Source organism: Lutra lutra, chromosome 8 (assembly GCF_902655055.1).
Source record: "Lutra lutra chromosome 8, mLutLut1.2, whole genome shotgun sequence".
Lineage (NCBI taxonomy): Eukaryota > Metazoa > Chordata > Mammalia > Carnivora > Mustelidae > Lutra > Lutra lutra.
Genome location: NC_062285.1, coordinates 17,687,879 through 17,707,211, shown reverse-complemented (window position 1 = coordinate 17,707,211; position 19,333 = coordinate 17,687,879). Strand labels below are relative to the sequence as shown.

Below are 19,333 nucleotides of genomic sequence, written 5' to 3'. Positions count from 1 at the left end.
AGCCTCCATTTCTTCATTGGAAAAGGGAATAATAGCACTTACTTGGAGAGTTATTGTAGCTGTAGTTGTAGCCTATAATATTATTTATCCCATGAAACAAATTCCTTTATTTTTTTAAGAGAGAGAGAAGAAAGTTTGTGCGCGTGCATGTGCATGCACGGGGTAGGGGTAGGGGCAGGAGGAGAGAGAAGGAATCTTAAGCAGTTTCCATGCCCAGTACGGGCCTCCATCTCTTGACCCTGAGATTGTGGACCTGAGTGGAAATCCAGAGTTGGACACTTAACCAACTGGGCCCCTCAGGTGTCCCAAAGCAAATTCCTGTAAAGCTTTTAAGGCCAATTTTATGGTATTTCTCTCTCTCTCTCTCTCTCTTTTTTTTTTTACAAATTACCTTTTTTGATAAGTTTTTTTTTTACAAATTACCTTTTGATAAGATTTGCTATTTTTAAAAGAAATTACATTTAATTTTTTTGAAATATAGTTTAACATCGTGTTTAGTGTATCCGTTCCCTTGGCTATAAATGATTTTTAGTATTACTGAAAGCAAAACTTATGTTCAGTTAACATTTATATTTACAGTCCAAAATTTGAAAACAGGCATATATTATTTGGCTAATATGAATTCTCTGTAATCAGCAACACCCTGGTCCTCAACCTATACTGTTTAGAATCTCTAGATTCCTCTAAAGGTTCTGTGATCTTCTATTTTTATTTTTATTTTTTTACTTTTAATTTTTTAAAAACTAAACTCTATACCTAATATGGGGCTCAAACTCACGACTTGATCTGATCAAGTGTAGGATGCTCTCCCAACCGAGCCAGCTGGGCATCTCATAATCCTCTATTTTTTTTAAGGTTTTTTTTTTTTTTTTTTAGAAATTTTATTTATTTTATTTATTTTATTTTATTTATCTGACAGACAGAGGTCATAAGTAGGCAGAGAGGCAGGCAGAGAGGGAGGGAGAAGCAGGCTCTCCGCTGAGCAGAGAGCCCACTGTGGGGCTCAATCCCAGGACTCTGAGATCAGGGCCTGAACTGAAGGCAGAGGCTTTAACCCACTGAGCCACCCAGGCGCCCCACATGACCCTCTATTTTTATACTCTTTCTACTTTGAGGCCCATGGGGGCCAATGTCCACAATGAAATCAATGTTCTCAGATCTTAGGATTGCCAGACTTAGCAATAAAAATATAAGATCCCCAATAAAATTTGAATTTAACAGAAACAATGGATAACTTTTTAATATAAGTATGTTCAGTGCAATATTTGGGACAAATTGTTCATCAGAAATTTTAATATAACTGAGCATCCTGTTTTTTTATGATAACCATTCTGACTCTTCATTCCTTCAAAGGCACGTAGTCCGACTAATTAAGGAATCTCTTCTACAATCATACCGTCTCATACTATTTTTGCCAACAATTTCCATAGCAGTTCATTATTTCACACTTAATATATCTCAAGATGAAACGTGACCTCTAAAACGGCTACCCTTTCCTTCAAGTCACCTCAGTCAGCATTACTGACATTCTTCACATCTCTTCAGACAGAATCTTGGGTTCATTTTTAGTGCCCTTCTCCATCTTTACCTACTTCCAGACATTACTAAGTTCTGTCAATTCCTCCTTTAAAATAACATCCAAGTGCTCACTTTCCTCTTCATTTTCACTGCTACCACCTCTGCCTTTACTCGCATCTACTAGAGTCTCTTTAACTGCAGTCTTCTTTGATCCTGTTTGAATTCTACTCATCTTCCTAAAACACTATTGTTTCACTGTTCCACACTGCTCAAGAACTTATAACTGCTTGTTATTGTCTATTATACTAAGTAATATAAGTAGTATAAAATCTTTTGTTCTTTGAAGGACAATGTTAAGAAAATGAAAAGACAAGTGACAGGTTTTTTCAAGAAAAAAATAGATAATCTGAATACTATTACATCCAGTTTAAAAATAAATTCAAGGCTCAAGACCTTAAAGAAAACTGTAGTCTCAGATGGCTTCCCCAGTGAATTCTACTAAATATTTATGGGAAAAAAATACTAACTCTACACAAACTCTTACAGAAAATATAAAAGGAGAGAAGTCAGCATTACCCCACTACCAAGAAGAGACAAAGACATTAGAGAAAAAGAAAACTATAGATCAATATGTCTAATGAATATACACACAAAAACCTCAACAAAATATTAGCAAATTTATATCCAGCAATATGTAAAGCAGATAATACATCAAGACCAAGGGGGCTTTATCTCACAAATGCAAGTTTTTTCAGAATTTAAAAATCAATCAATATAATTCAACTTATCAACAGACTAGAGAAGAAAAACTGTATGATCATCTCAATAGATATAGAAAAATCTTTGAAAAAACTCAATAACGATTCATAATTTTTTTAAAGATTTTATTTATTTATTTGATAGAGAGAGATTGTGAGAGAGGGAACGCAAGCAGGGGGAGTAGGAGAGGGAGAAGCAGGCTCTTCACTGAGCAGGGAGCCAGATGAGGATCTTGATCCCAAGAACCTGGGATCATGACCTGAACTAAAGGCAGAAGCTTAATGACTGAGCCACCAACTATTCATAATTTTTAAAAACTTCTTAGCATCCTAGGAATATAACGGATGTTCCTCATGTTCCTCAACCTAAGAAAACATATCTATGGAAAACCTATGATTAACCTCCTAGTTAATGGTGAAAGATCAAATGCTTTCCCTGAAGATGAGAAACAAAATAAGGATGTCCACTTTCACCACTTCCATTCAACATCATACTGGAGGTCCTAACAAGTGCAATAAGGCATGAAAATAAAGGCATACAGATTGGGAAGGAAAAAATAAAAATTAACTCTATTTACAGAAGATAGGTTATCTACACAGAAAAATTCCAAATATAATCTATAAAAGATCTCCTAGAACTAATTAGTGAGTTTAGCAGGTAATAGGATATAAGGCCAATAGGCAAAATCAGTTGTATTTTTACATACTCACAATGAACAATTAGAAAGTAGATTTTTAAAAAAGTATTGTTTAAAATAGCACCAAAAAGCATAAACTATTTAGATATAAATCTAATAAAACATGTATAAACTCTTCAGCTTAACTATAAAACAGTGATGAAAGAAATCCAAGAAGACATCAATAAAAGTAGAGATGTGTCACATTGATGGACTGGAAAACTCAGTATCATCCTTTCTTTTGGAATTGGTCATAGATTCAATACGATTCCAGTCAAAATCCAGCAGGCTTTTGGTAGAAATCAATAAGCAGATTCTAAAATTTATGTGGAAAAAGCAAACAAAATGGAATTGCCAAAATGAGTTTGAAAAAAAAGAACAAATTTGGAAGACTCATACTACCTGATTTTAAGACTTATTTTTATAAAGCTGCAGTGACCAAGACTGTGTTAGTATTGGGAAAAGTTTAGACAAATAGATCAATGTGTCATAGAAGGTCCAGAAATAGGCCCAAATATATATCAACTGAATTTTGACGAGATTAGAAAGACAATTCAATGGAGATGGTTTGTCAACAAATAGGGCAAAATAATTGAATATCTATGTGCAAAAAACCTACAACTTAAGTAATATGTCAGGCAATATATTAAAATTGGCACAAAATGGATCACAAACTTAAATGTAAAATCTAAAATTGCAAAACTATTGAAGAAAACATAGATGAAAACCTTTGTGAGTTTGGTTAAGGAATAAATTCTTAGACACAGCACCATAAGTACAATCCATAAAAGAAAAATTGGACTTAAGATTTAAAACTTCAGCTCTCTAAAAGACACTCTGTGAACTCAAGATGTTCATGGAAATATTTGCAAAAACATATTGAATAAAGGACCTATATCCAGAATATATGAAGAACTCTCAAACTCAGTAAGAAGAAAACAAAACACCCCTATATAAGATGGGCAAGTGATTTGAATTTACACTTCACTAATAAAGATATATACATGGCAAATAGGCACACGAAAGAAGCTCAACATCATTAGTCATTAAGTAAATGCAAATTAAAACCACAATCACATACCACTACACACCTGTTAAAATGTCTAAAATAACTCATAACAGTGGAGCGCCTGGCTGGCTTAGTCAGTAGAGCATATGACTCTTGATCTGGAGGTTGTAAGTTTGAGCTCACATTGGGTATAGAGATTATTATAAAGCAATAAAATATTAAAACTATATTAAAAATAAAATCGTTCATAACACCACATGTAAAAAGGGTGAGAAGCAACTGAGACTTCCATGCAGTGCTGGTGGGAATGCAGTTAGATGCGGCTATGATGGGGGCGCCTGGGTGGCTCAGTGGTTAAGCCTCTGCCTTCGGCTCAGGTCATGATCTCAGGGTCCTGGGATCGAGCCCCGCATCAGGCTCTCTGTTCGGTAGGGAGCCTGCTTCCCCCCCCTCTCTCTGCTTACCTTTCTGACTACTTGTGATCTCTGTAAAATAAATAAAAATCTTTAAAAAAAAAAGATACGGCTATAATGGAAGATGGTTTGACAGCTTCTTATAAAGTTGAACACCACGTATCATATAACCTGGCAGTTCCACACTTTGATAGTTATTCAAGAGAAATAAAAGCATATGTCTACACAAAATCAGCATGGAAATCTTTATAGAGGCTTTATTCATAATCTCCAAAAACTGGATACTAAATGTCCATCACCTGGTGAATGGGTAAATAAAATGTGATATATTCATATAACTAAGTATTATTCTCAATGAGAAGGAATGAATTAATACATGCATCAACATAGGCGAATCTCAAAAACATTTTACTTGGTAGAAGCTAAACAAAAAACCTACAAACTGAATGATTCTATTTGTATGACATTCCAGAAAAGACAAAACTATAGTGAGACAAAGGAAATCAATGGTTGCCTGGGATCGTAAGCAAGTATAATGACTACAAAGGGGAAGAGGGAAAATTGTTGGGATCATGGCAGTCTTTAGATCTTCAGTGTGGTGCGGTTACATGACAGCATAAATTTGCCAAAACTCATTATATTGTTCAGTACTTTGGAACTGTAGAGTTTAAACCTCCACATTTCAAATCGTATGTCCTCTTTCTTTCTTATTGTTTTAAATGTGCTTCATCTTCTCAATACCTTATGAAGTATGTGGCATTTGTGGAAGGTGTTCCAAGCAGAGTCAAAGGACCACAAGTTATGGATCACTTTAGAGTATGAGACAAGCCCTTGAAACAAGACAAGAAATGTTCCAGAGGAAAATGTGAAGGAAGCCACATTGCTCCCGGAGACTTTCTAAAGAGCTGCTAACCACGGATATGATTCAAGAAAAATTAACGTATGAACTAGTGGGAAGAGAGGGAATGGCCCCCTAGGTCTTCCTAAGAGGGAGGTGTTTACAGGTAGGCTACCATAATGAATACTGCCCTGGATTCTGATATTTCTGGGGGGGGGGGGGGTCAAAAGATGATGGTAAGATAACTATTGTCATCGAGGTCTTCGAGGGTATCTTATAACTGCTGCTATTAAAAGAGCTCTTTCAGATTCACTTCCGAGTCCCTGAAAGCAAAGAAGTGCTAGACAGCCCAGAAGGTTTTTATTTAATTTTCTAAGCAGGGGCTTATGTGCTTGGGGTCCTCGAATGGTTACATCATGTGCACAACAGCTGTAAATTTGAATGAAAAAAAAAAAAACCTATGCCAGTAAAAACAAGACAATTACAGAATTATATTATTTTGTTATAATTGCATGCATGAAGCACATGCTAAGGCCAGGCTCTGGCTTTTCAAGAGCCAGATGAAAGAGATGCCATTATTACCTCCATCATGCATTTGAGAAAAATGAGACTTTGAGAAAATAAGTCCAAGGTCATAGACCAAGAAGCAGGTAGTATAAAGATTTGAGCTAAATTTTCTAAGACACCATGCTCCATACTACCTTTATTCATTCAACGAATATTCTTGACTATCTATCATGTGCCAGGTACTTGTCTAATAAAGAGCAAAAAAAAAAAAAGTAAAGAAGTAACAACCATAAAGGTTAAAATCTTATGTTCTTCAGTATACTTTAAGAAGGCACTGTAACTTATCCATAGAACTTTACTTGTGATCCTATCTTATTTTATGATAAAAAGAAAATGTTAGACAAAGTTATGAAAATCTGTTAAAAAAATGGAATACATCTCTGGTTAAATACCCCCCAAAAGATTTTTTATATTCTTTTTCACAGAATCTTGTTATCCAAATCGAGTATGTTATTCAAAAAATTGATATTCCACTTGAAACTAGAGATAAACTCTAATCATTAAATTTGCCATTTAAACTCTTGTATTTCCAAAATAATTATTCATATTATTATTCAGATATATTAAAGAAAAAGAGAGAATAACAAGTATTTTCATTCAAAGAATGGTGCAATATTATTCCAATACACAATGTAGCATTATCTATTCTTCTATTATTATATTTAGCTGAAATGATCACTTAAAATTTTGCATAATATAAAACTATGCTGAAGATTCTGATAACATTTCAGTGTAAAGCATTTTTTATTATTATTTTTTTAAGATCTTATTTATTTATTTGACAGACAGAGATCACAAGTAGGCAAAGAGGCAGACAGAGAGAGGTGGGGGGGAAGCAGGCTCCCTGCTGAGCAGAGAGTCAGATGTGGGGCTCGATCCCAGGACCCTGAGATCATGACCTGAGCTGAAGGCAGAGGTTCAACCCATTGAGCCACCCAGGCACCCCGTAAAGGGTTTTTTTTTAAAACCGTCTCAGGAATCATGTTAAATATATTCAAATCTAACAACATCTTTATACTATTCTTAAAATCTTAATAAAATAAAGGTAAGCTAAAAGAAAAATCTTAAGACAAATACAATTAGAGTGTCTTTATGCAATTTGTGCCCATGGAAGGATAGCAAAGGCTGAGCTAAAGATTTAAGTCTGTTGCTTTATGACATATGCTCCCCCTACCACCCGCCATTACTGGACAGGATGTTTGCTTGCAAAATGACTACTTTCCTATAGTCGCTCTTGATTTTAATATAACAGACTATGATTATGACTCAACTTGAACATTAGTCATCATGGAATGTCATAGTTTCTACAAACAGACAAATATTGATCATAGCAACTTTTAGAAACAATAAAAGCAAAATAAGATTAAAATTAACTTAGAAGTATTACTTTTTAAATGCTTTTAGGTTTCTAAAAACATTAATCATTGATTAAAATACCTCACAAACATCTGAAATTTGGATTTGCATTTATGTCCACTTTGTTGCAAAAATAATTTAAGGCAAACTTCAAAACTACAATATATATGAAATATTATTTCTTTCTATTATAACTGGCAAATGTAAAATCAGTGTTTCCAGTATATGCTGTTGGCAGGATATTTTTGTAAAGAATACGTATTGTCTATAAAAATTTCTAAAACTGGGGTGCCTGGGTGGCTTAGTTTGTTAAGTGCCTGCCTTCCACTCTGGTCATGATCCGGGGGTCCTGGGATCAAGGCCCAGATCGAGTTAGGGTCAGGCTTTCTTCTCAGTGGGGAGTTTGCTTCTCCCTCTCCCTCCTTCTGATCATGCATTCTCTCTCTCACACACTCATTTTCTCTCTCAAACAAATAAAATCTTTTAAAAAATTTTAAAACAAAATATGTATCTCTAATTCATATCATTGTCTTATAAAATACTTCATTTTAGTTCACAAAATTTTTAATTAAATTACTATTTTAACAAAAACAAAAGTTACTTAAACATCTGTCAGCTACTCACCTATGTACTGTAGTGGATCTCATTTACAATTTTCCATCACCTACAAATTTTAAGAAAAGCATATGAAAATTTAGAGTTTTCACAGGCCTCATTCGCCCATGTATTTCCATCTACATTGTTATTCTTTACCAAATTTCTCCTCATTTCTTGGTCTGTAATTTACAGAGCACCGCAAGTCACATTAACATTGCCAATTATCTGATTAATTTTGATTTAGAATACTATTGCTCCAAATGATCCAGGCCTGTTTCCTTCAGCACTAAATAAAAAGAAAATTGAGTAATTACCCAGATCCCAGTAACCCAGGTCCAGGTTCCTAATTACCTGGACTAAATTGACTATATTAATACAATTCTCCCTTTCACTCTGTTGTTAGTCATTATTTTCTTGGTTTTTAACGACACTAAAATGATTTTATAAGTCTTACTCTCCAATCCCTTTTCATAAAATACCGACAAAATGCTTACATAAAGAAATATGAGGGGCGCCTGGGTGGCTCAGTCGTTAAGCTTCTGCCTTCAGCTCAGGTCATGATCCCAGGGTCCTGGGGTCGGGCTCCGAATCGGTTTCCCTGCTTGGTGGGAAGGCTACTTCTCCCTCTCCTACTCCCCCTGCTTGTGTTCCCTCTCTCGCTGTCTCTCTCTCTGTCAAATAAATAAATAATATCTTTAAAAAAATAAAGAAAATACTTGAATGAGTTAGAACAACTATATGTTTTAACCTTAATAAAATAATCAAAAGCTTAAGGAGAGGGGTGCCTGGGTGCCTGGGTGGCTCAGTGGGTTGGGGCCTCTGCCTTCGGCTCGGGTTGGGGCCTCTGCCTTCGGCTCAGGTTGTGATCCCAGGGTCGTAAGATCGAGCCCCGCATTGGGCTCTCTGCTCAGCAGGGAGCCTGCTTCTCCTTCTCTCTCTGCCTGCCTCTCCCTCTCTCTCTGCCTGCCTCTCTGCCTACTTGTGATCTCTGTCTGTCGAATAAATAAATAAAAATCTTAAAAAAAAAAAGCTTAAGGAGAGAAAACTATATGTAGGGGGAGAGATGGAAAAGTTTCACCTGTTTTACAGTTGCTGGTTTTCATAGTCGTCTATAAAGTTACTTTCTTTTTTTAAAATTTTTAAAGATTTTTGGGGCTCCTGGGTGGCTCAGTGGGTTAAGCCGCTGCCTTCGGCTCAGGTCATGATCCCGGGGTCCTGGGATCAATCCCCGCATCAGGCTCCCTGCTTGTCAGAAGCCTGTTTCTCCCTCTCCCTCTCTTACTGCTTGTGTTCCCTCTCTTGCTGTGTCTCCTTCTGTCAAATAAATAAAGTCTTTAAAAAAAAATTTCTAGACTGAATTTTGTGTAAAATGTTTTCAAGTCTATGTTTTACTTAGGCCAAGGAAGATAAAATACATACTCTCTTGGAAATAACATATTAAAAACAACTGTAATTAAAATGTTGAATTCTTAACCAGTATTGTTTAAAATATCATATGTATTTCAAAATCTTAGAAGACTGTTGGGGCACATGGGTGGCTCAGTCAGTTGAGCATCCAATTCAGCTCTGGTCTTGATCTCAGCATTGTGAGTTCAAGCCCCACGTTAAAAAAAAAAAAAAAGCCAACAACAAAAAACTCACTTTTACATAGGCCTTTCTTTGCCAGGTAAGCACTTTTAAAATATTAATTCTGACTTAAATTTTTAATTTAAATGAATTAAAAGCACATTGCGTATTTTTTTTTAGTGTTTGTAATGTATTTAATTTAGATTGTGTATTCGTATAAATATAACTTTGGTTCTGAAATGATCTGTTTCATAAGCGATGGTTTAGTGATGGTCATTTTTCTTTTTAAAATTATGCCTTTTCACACAAAATAAATATGAATATTTGTACATTACTTAAATTTCAAAATTTAGTAGATAAAAAGCATGTTTTCAAAATACCAACTTTTAGGAAGTATTGGCTTTCAACAGTGATATTCCTTAGAGTAGGCCTATTTGTTCCTTTTTTTTTTTTTCGCCTGAATTCATGGACCTGGCTCAAATATCAATTTCTGAGATATGAGACAATACTGTTAGAAATGATCCCAAAATCAGAATAAAAAAGAAAGGGAATCTGTTCTCTGTTGTTGTAATCTAAACAACAATAGGACACCTTGAAACTGATTAAGTTCTAGACATGACAGATGACCTTCCAGTCCCTTCTGAGCATTACTGTGAGGCTCAGTTGACTTCAGCATAGCTAAGACAATCTCACTGTAATGGACTGTGTCAGAGAAAGTAAACAGTAAATAAGCTTTCCATGATATTTCTCCTTATAAAGAGAAACATTATCTCCCCTCTCTTCTTTCCTTCCTTTCTTCCCTCCCTCCCTCTCTTCCTTCGTCTTTCTCTTTCCTTCCTTTTCCTTCTTTCTTTTTGGAAATATTCAATCTTTCTCTCTCTCTAAAAATATACTAACAATTTAAAGAACAGTCTATATACTCATGGAATAATTAGATACATTAATCAAAGTAAATTTATGTTTTTGTTGTTGTTGTTGTTGTGTTATGTTAGTCACCCCAGAGTACATCTTATTTCAATGTGTCCATCTTTCACTTTTATTCTCTTATAGCTAAGCCATGGGTCATTTTGGCTGAAACCAATCAATAGAATAGGAAACTGAAGTGGTGATCTTTATAATTTAAGTAGAGAAAAAACTAGCCTGCTGTTGATCAGCAAACTATGCTTATTATCTGAGTTGTCTATTTGACAGAATTTATTGGATGATTGGCTAGCTCTTAATTTTCATAACACTTCACTGGTGAAATACATACAAATTGTGTGACTTAAGGAGCAAATTTGCTTTCCTTAATCTATACAAAAGATAAGCAAATTGTAATCTTTTAAATCATTTACTGAAGTTAAAGGTGAACTGTTAGTTTTTGTCTATGCAGAGAATTCTAAGACACATAATTCAATCTGTTCTTTAAATGTAATATTGAGTCTGATTGCTCTCTTTGTTTCTTTCTGATTTACTTATCTTTAAATTAAAATTTGTCTTCATCCCTTGCTAAACTGCATTTATTTTTATTTTCTTTTAAAAAAATCAATTTCTCATATCTTCCTAGCTGAACACCACAATTTTAGTCAGTTCAACTCAGATATTTCCATATGACATTAGTTGCTTTGTTTCAGAATAAGGGTTCAAACTTCCTGAAGGAACCCTAAAGAGAAGACATAGCTTATCTAGTAAGCATAAAATTTTTTCAAAATTATATTTTGGTTAGATACAAAGATTTGATATTAATAATTATCATTTGATTCTTTTGTTCATTCCTTTAATGCTATAGAGTTATCTTATTCTGACTCAAGTGGTTAACAAAATCATGGCATAGCAATCTTGATAATTTCCAAATTTTACTTCAGAAATTCAAGAAAATTCTTTTTTGACAATATCTTGACAGTAGAATTTCCTTCCCATTTGCTAAGTTTAACAAAATCATAGTTTCCTAACTTCAAAAAATGCTTTGAGATTTATCTATTTAAGAAACTTAATTTCTTACTAGTGTAACAATTTAACCTGTTAAAACTTACCTTAAAAATATTTAAATTTAGGGCACCTGGGTGGCTCAGTTGGTTGAGTGGTTGCCTTCAGCTCAGGTCATGATCCCGGACTTCCAGGATAGAGTCCTGCATCGGGCTCCCAGCTCCTTGGGGAGTCTGCTTCTCCCTCTGACCTTCTCCTCTCTCATGCTCTCTCTCACTCATTCTCCCTCAAATAAGTAAATAAAATCTTTTAAAAATATATTTAAATTTACTTATTCTTATATCACATTTTGAAGTTTTATATTTGATATTTCCCTGATACAACTATCTGAAAAATAAATATTTTTAAAGTGGCACTGATGAAAATATTGCTTAAATAGAAATTATACTATTTAGTCTAAATGTTTTGAATAAAAATTTTGGGGGAAAAGTCCAATACATTCATGGAAAACCATAAGCACGAACACCGTATGATTGATTTTCATTCCTGTGTTCCAGTTTCCACATATATAAGATAGGCTATATGATATAAGGGAGGAAAAAAGCTTAGATTTGTCTGTATTAATTATTGTAGCAATGACAATTTATAAATTAGTAGGGATTGGATTAAATGCTTAATTTGAAAATAAAAGTTTTGTTGTGCCCTATGAATTCTCATTGTGGTTTCTTGATAACATATGTGACATAAGACTTAATCTGAAACCACTGAACTCTGTGATCATGAATGTACCAAAACTTGACCATTCAAATTCCAAGTCCTGATCTATGCCTTACCAAGTTAAGATATTTAATAAGAGAATGCATGCAGATTTACAAACTTCACTGAAATAATTTTGACCTATACAGAGATGTCATGTATAACTCAGTTAAATATTCCTGTCAACTCTCCATTTTTGGTCAGAATAGCTTTAAAATAAATTCTATTTTCATTAATATGTATTTCAAGGCTTTATGATCAGATCACTAACCCTCACAGAATGAATATTAGGGGGCAGAGAGAAGATGGATTCATGTGTACAGATAATTTTTAAGTGTTTTTAACTTTCTTTTCTCTAGGAAATGAGCAGATATTCCATGGCCAAGGGTAAAATAGAACCTCACTAGAACACACAGTATGTATGCCAGTTAACACTTCTAGATGTCTCATGAGCACTTAGGCATACTGGCTTCCCTCCCCTCTCCCCATGGATATTCAATAAACTCTTCATTCTAAAGGCATACTTCCTTTCAACTTTCTTTGCACAAAAGTAACAGTCTTCACACAATCTTAAAAAAAAAAAAAAAGAGGAAGAATCCTGAAAAATACTTGATTTAAAAAAACTAACAAATATATCAATGAGGCCTTTGGGAAAAGTTGACCACATAGATCTTGTAAATGCCCCAGCACATTTTAATTGTACTCACAATGCAGAGGCCAATATTAAATTGGTTTCTTAAAAAAAAAAAAATTAACAGCTCAAAGGATACAATGTATTTTAAAACACTCCAAAACATTGTTTTAAACACTTCCTAATTATTTGAGTAATTTTTTAGATTCTCAAAAAGAAAAACAAATTTATCAGCATTATCTATCTTAACATTTGCAATTTAGAAGGGAAAAAGTGTTATATAATGAAGATAAGTTTGAGTATTTATTTTCAGCTACACATAAGTGTTATTTTAAAAGGCTCTGTTATTTAAAGGGGCCAAATTTAGTTGTGCTGGCTTTGAGCCTGCAGAATTTTTTAGTCTAGTGAAAGCTCCAATGCTCTTTGCAGTAATCAAAGGAAACATTTTAAAGTTTTTTTTACACTTTCAGAATGTATTCATAGGTAGCTTTCTAACAATATAAAATGCATTGATTTTATTGCTGTAAACAGTAGAGTCTACTACATTTGTGAAATCATGCTTTTTAATAATCATATTCAATGTATTTCAATGACTTACTTGTCAAGAATATACATATTCTATCTACATTTAAACAAACAATCCTGTGCTTCTTTCAAAGAAGTTGAAATAATGGTACCTATGGTAGAAAAATTCAATTTTTCTAATATCAAAAGACATATAATTAAAATATTTGTGTGAGCTGTGAATATATTCATCACTTGGGCCTAACATGTATTTAGGCAAAAGAGAACAAATAAATACCCTGTAAGAGAAAGTTACTATGTCTGTATAAGAGAGTAACATGACAGCTATTTTGAAAAACAATCCCTGTGAATTTCTTAATTTTTATGACCTCAAAGTTACAACCACTTATGGTATGTACTTTCCTCTTTTAAGATAACATTTTTAAATCTATGCTCAAGCATCAATGCTTTCTTTTTTGACACTACATTGAATAGGATTACAATCATCAACTCAAATATATTAGAATATTAACAATCAGTGTTATGCAAAGTCATAAAATATATGTGAAAGAAATATAATGATCTTGTGTGTTGTTAAAATTAACATTTACATAGCTCTGCCCTGTAAAATATCCCCTATGTAAATCAGGTATCTGGAAATTTTTCAACTGACATTTTACTACTGATGAGAAACAAGAAGGAGTTTGGAGAAAAGATGAACATGATTCATAGGTGTTTGTTTCATAAAGATTGTAGGGAGACTCTTAAATCCTTCACTGCTCCTATATGCTCATTGAAGTGAAGTTAGTTCACATGCATTTCAAAGCCTTCAAAGGAAAATTCAGTAGCTACTCAATCTGTTACTGATGCTAAATTATTCCATTTGTGTCCTGTTGTGAAACCAGGTGCTCTCTATATACTGCTGCAAGGTTAAATGTTGCCTGTATTCATCAGATACAATTTTCCCCCCAAATAAGCACCTAAATTATTCCCACAGAAGTGTTTCACGATGAGTCTGTTTCAAACAATTGTACCTGAAGACTAAAACACCTTTCTTGTTCCTTATCCCTCCCCTCTACCCGAAAAGAACTTGCTTTTTAACTTTCCTTTTTAAATTCTTTTGATCAAAAATGCATAATTTAGTTTGCTTCTCGTTTTTTTCCCCCTAAACAATTACTCTTGTTCTCCAACTTTGTAGTAATGTAAAGGGGAAGTTAAAAACTTTATACAATATTGGACTCTTTAAAGTTATGGATATCTGAGACAGTAATCGCTTCTAGTCAAGACCTTGCCGTTCCTAACTGTATTTAAGATAAATGCCTGATATAAACATGTGAAGATTCTTTAACTAAAACCATAGAGATGTAATGAGTACAGTAGCACAACATTTGTGTCAGTTTGCTTCTGGATGATATTTATTTGCAGCGGCATGTAAGGTTTTAATAATTCTGTCAAACATGTTTGTGGATAGTTTATTAATCCCTCAGCTGTTTAGGTACAGTAAGAACACACGCGCACTACATGGATGCATATATGCGTACACACACAGGTCCACGCAGGAAGGCATCAATTGCCATATCCCAGAAATGACAATGAAAAAAGAAAAATAAACAAGAATTATATACTTAGTTGCCTACAGTCTCATTCACAAAAGGGTAATGCTGGGAGGTTAGGCTGTTGAGTAAAACAAAACAAAACACAACACAACCAGTCGCCTCAAATGGGAACTTCCCGCAGGCTTTCTCGCTGAGGAAACAAGGAAGACAGAGTTTTCGGGATGCCTCGGGCCGGGATCCCGACACCTTCCTCCACCCCCCTCCGAGGGGGTCTTTCAAGGAACGCTCCAGCGGAGCCCCGCAGGAGCTGGTGACAGACCTAGGTGACCAGCGCGTGGAAGAGAAAGCACCGAGCGCGTCCACAAAGCGCCCGGGGCCGCCCTTCTTGCCGAGGCGCCGCAGCTCTCGCGGCTGACGCAGAAGGAAGGGCTGGACGGAAGCCGCGGCGCGGGGGACTACCGGGGTGGCGGGCGACGGCCGGTGGGCGGCCGAGCGCGCCTGCCGAGGCGCGAGCCGGGAGGCAGGCGGGGAGGCCGCGGGCTGGGAGGCCCGCAGCCAGCGCCGCCGCCCCGAGCCGCGTGCGCGCGCGGCCGCATCAGCTGAGCGCGCGGCGCGTGTCACGTGGTGCGCGTGTCGAAGGTCACGGCGCGCTCACAATGGAGCTTTCGGAGTATGTGCAGAAAGGCTTCCAGATGCTGGCGGATCCTGGCTCCTTCGACTCCAACGCCTTCACGCTTCTCCTCCGGGCGGCTTTCCAGAGCCTGCTGGACGCCCAGGCGGACGAGGCCGTGTTAGGTAAGCCGCTCGGCTCTGCGCTAGATCGGCCTGGGTGGAGGGGCGCTCGGAGAAGAGGAGCGAGACCGAGCGAGAGGGGGAAAACCCCGGGAAGAGGAAGTCTCCCGGCTTTGCCCTTCGCTCCGGACGGAGTGTGGGGATGTGAACCCGGAGCGGACTCTGACCATTGTTGTGTTCCCAGTTGGCACCTGCACATAGCTTGTTACACGTTTCTGGTCGGATTTCTCCTCCCAGTCTCTTTGTTCCTTTGTAAAGCCCGTGTTCAAGTCTTGTTTGTGGCCTAAACATCTAAGGTTTTCAGCCTGGTCTGAGGCAAAGGCTGGTTGACACTTGGACTTCATCAGGATACCTCCCTGCAATTCAAACGTTCAGTGCTAGGCTGGCAAAGGTTTTAAAGAGTCTGTTTCCAAAGTAATTACTAGGTCACAGAGTCTTGACATTCTGCAGCTTAGAGAACACCTCAAGTTCCTGTGATCACTCCAACACGCTAGTTAAATATGTTTTGCACAGGTTCCACGCCTAGAATCTTAAAATATGATGCAGAATGTTCTGTTCCGCACCAATTACCAGGAGATGAGTCTCTTTGAAGTGGTCCGGTCAGTGACTGCGGAGTGCCGTGTCAGTATGGATTGAAGGCATATTTTAAGACAGATCGCTTTTAGATCATTTTCTTAAATATAAATATCGCAACAATTCAAATTTTGTTTTTTTCTGTAGTTTCATGATCTAAACATTTGTACAAAAAGTATGAAAGTGGAAGTTCTTTAAACGAAAATAGTAACCACCACCTGGGTTAATCTCAAAAAAAGGATAGCTGTCAAAATCTGAAAATATTTTGAAAATTGTATTTTATATTCTGAACTCGTGCCCCGCCCCTGATATAATACTGTTCTTGGAGCCAGTTATCCTAAAAGTAACCATTCTTTAGAGGGAAGGTTTATTCATTCTTACATTTACATCATGTAAAATATTTATCTTATTTTCCTCTGAATTTACTTCACCCAGCATTGTAATGATCACTGTGTAGTTATTTTTTTTCCTTTGGGGCTACAGTTTAAAAAAAAAAAACCAGTAAGAAATTAAGGTAAAATAAAAGAAGATAATTGAGACTGGTAACAGCAGAATTATTGATGTGTGTTCTTTATTGTTTTCCATTGACCTTGTTCATCTCATTCACTTATATTTGCCAATCCTTATAGTTGAATTCTTTTTGTGTTCTGGTTAAAGGGGATTTTTGCCCAAATGAAAATACCCATTTTTAGAAACATGACTATAAAGAATTTATTATCACAGGCATCACTAGCAATTAATTTATTTTAGATCACCCAGACTTGAAACATATCGATCCTGTGGTTTTAAAACATTGTCACACAGCAGCTGCAACTTACATACTGGAGGCAGGAAAGCAAAGAGCTGACAAATCAACTCTAAGGTACAGGATTTATTTAAATATCCATTTGTTTTCAAGTAGTACCTTTAAGATTTCAATTTCAGTTTTTAAAATGGACACTAAACTTTGGCTTTTTTTCCCTCCTCTTTAGCACTTATCTAGAAGACTGTAAATTTGATAGAGAGCGAATAGAACTGTTTTGCACGGAATATCAGGTTACTTACTTAAAGTTTTTTAAATTAACAATTACTATTTTTCTTCTCTTTGCAAAGATGTGTTTTCTTTTTTTCTTTCCCCCCTCCAGAATAATAAGAATTCCCTAGAAAGCCTACTGGGAAGGTAGGTACTGTATAAGGTGTCAAGCTGAGCCACTTTTCACTTGCAGGTATGAATGGAGAGTGCTGGTGTGAAACAAAACAGGACAAAAAGACAGGGATCTTGACCAAAAGAAAAGGGGCTAAAGGGCAAGTGAAACAATTGAAGTTAAGCTAATGTTTTTAAAGATAAAGTTTATTGAGATAATTTTTTAAATGCTCTTTACTCTTCAGAACTTGAGAATAAAGTTTAACAATGTTGTAAATTCAGAGTAAATTGAAATTGTGTATGTGTGTGGTGGGGGAGGTAGACACCATTCTTGGGAAAATAGAAGTTTTTATGTAGATACTATGTACAAAATTATCATTGTATTTTTTAGTATAGGCAGATCTCTCCCCCATATAACTGATGTTTCTTGGCGTTTGGAATATCAGATAAAGGTAAAGTTTAATAAACTGTTCTCTAGGGGGAATTTAGGAAACTTTAAAAAAAATAGAGTTAAAGACTGAAATTGTGTATTGTGTTGTTTTAGACCAATCAACTTCATAAGATGTACAGACCTGCATATTTGGTGACCTTAAATGTAGAGGTATTTACATATAAGCCTTATCTAAAATTTAAATGTGAAATGAAATTTTAAGTGTCCTTGATTTACATAAACAGCCTTTTTTTTTTTCTTCCCTAGAACACAGATTCCCGATCTCACCCAGAGATTAGTTTTAGTTGCAACATGGAACAATTACAGGTACAGTATTAGGACCTGTGAATATGCCTGTTTATAGATGTTTAATTGAGAATTATGCTTATGGAAAGTTCAAAAGAAAAATTATCTAACCATCTGTCAGTAGATAATGAAGGTTGGTTAAGGATTTAATGGGAAAGGTCTTCAAAAGCAGTATTTAAAGTAGGCTTCACTTTTGAAATTAAGATGTTACTCATAAAGAATTGGTTTTATATTTGCTGTTCCCTCTGATTAAGATAAATTTCTGAATTGTAGTATTGAGTGTAAATTTCTTCTATTTGTGGTTAGTTTGCTTCAATAAGACAAAGCAAAATTGAGAACATGTCTTTGAAAATGTCTTCTTTGTTTTCGGAAATTGAATTAACTTTCAAACAGGATTTTCAATAATTTTTAAATCACTTTTTATAAAGGAGGAAGTACATAAAATTCTAAAACTCTTTGTATTGCCAGTATAAGACTGGAAAAATTCAAAACTACATTGGCTAATGGACAATGATAACGAATTTATTTCTTACCGCTTAAAAAAATGAAGAGCATTACTTGAAATTTTGATGAATTTTGAATTTTTCAAAAGGCATCTCCTGTGGAATTGTTTTAATGTAATCATTAATCAAACTTTAAACTTTCAGAAAGTGTGAATACAGCATAGATTTTGGTAGGTAACTTGAGAAATTTAGTTTTGACATACCTTGCCTGTTATGAGGATTCGGTTGGAAATTATATTTCAAATCTGAGGGCAAGTATCCCACTTGAAGATGAGATATTTTAGAGGAAAATCTTTTGATCGATAGTGGTTTGTCAAAGGTTAAAAATCCTCGTGAATGTTAAACTCGTTTAGAAAGTGCCCCGACTTTTTTCTTGCACCTTTCTCAATCTTGGATACTTCTGTCTTGTGTTTTGTCCTAAAAACGTGGCATTATAAACTTCTTTTAGGATTTAGTGGGGAAACTTAAAGATGCTTCGAAAAGTCTGGAAAGAGCAACTCAGTTGTAACTTGGGGAAGTTAACTATTCGCCCGGGTCTAGAGGAAGACCAGGAACGCCTTGTCGTCGGCCGAACCACCGTCTGTGCGAGCTGGATGTCCTACTCTTAAGTAGAATTTTTTTTTTCTTTCGGATTTATGTCGTTCATCAATTTTGACACTTTTTATACTTGTAAGAGTTGAGGAAAATTCTGCCTAAGTATTTCAGATACCTTTAGTATAAACTGTACACTGATCCCATTTTGGTCTTTTTCAAGTCTTACAAAAAGAAGTTGACAGTATTACACTCTGAATAAATAAGTTATTCCCACAAAAAGAGTGGTGAGAGTTTGTTTGGATCTGAGTTTGTGTGTTAATTATTACTTTGAAGACATACATACGATTAGCGTTAACTTTAACGATCGCCTTTTCTCTGGATTAAACACAGTGGGAAAGGATGCGATCTCCGGGGTTTGTTG

General features: G+C 35.5%; 1 protein-coding gene across 2 annotated transcripts; it reads left to right on the top strand.

Moving 5' to 3' along the window:
- The first annotated feature begins 15,260 nt into the window (after positions 1-15,260).
- On the top strand, positions 15,261-19,191 carry COMMD3 (COMM domain containing 3). 2 transcript variants are annotated; one of them, XM_047741210.1, is made up of 8 exons: positions 15,261-15,446; positions 16,767-16,878; positions 16,988-17,051; positions 17,141-17,175; positions 17,531-17,591; positions 17,684-17,740; positions 17,837-17,896; positions 18,827-19,191. In XM_047741210.1, the coding sequence occupies exons 1-8, from the start codon at positions 15,308-15,310 to the stop codon at positions 18,884-18,886; spliced, it is 588 nt and encodes a 195-aa protein (XP_047597166.1). In that variant the 5' UTR covers positions 15,261-15,307; the 3' UTR covers positions 18,887-19,191. The 2 variants fall into 2 exon arrangements, with proteins under 2 accessions (XP_047597166.1, XP_047597167.1); XM_047741211.1 differs by having other exon boundaries at positions 18,019-18,855.
- Positions 19,192-19,333: the final 142 nt, after the last annotated feature.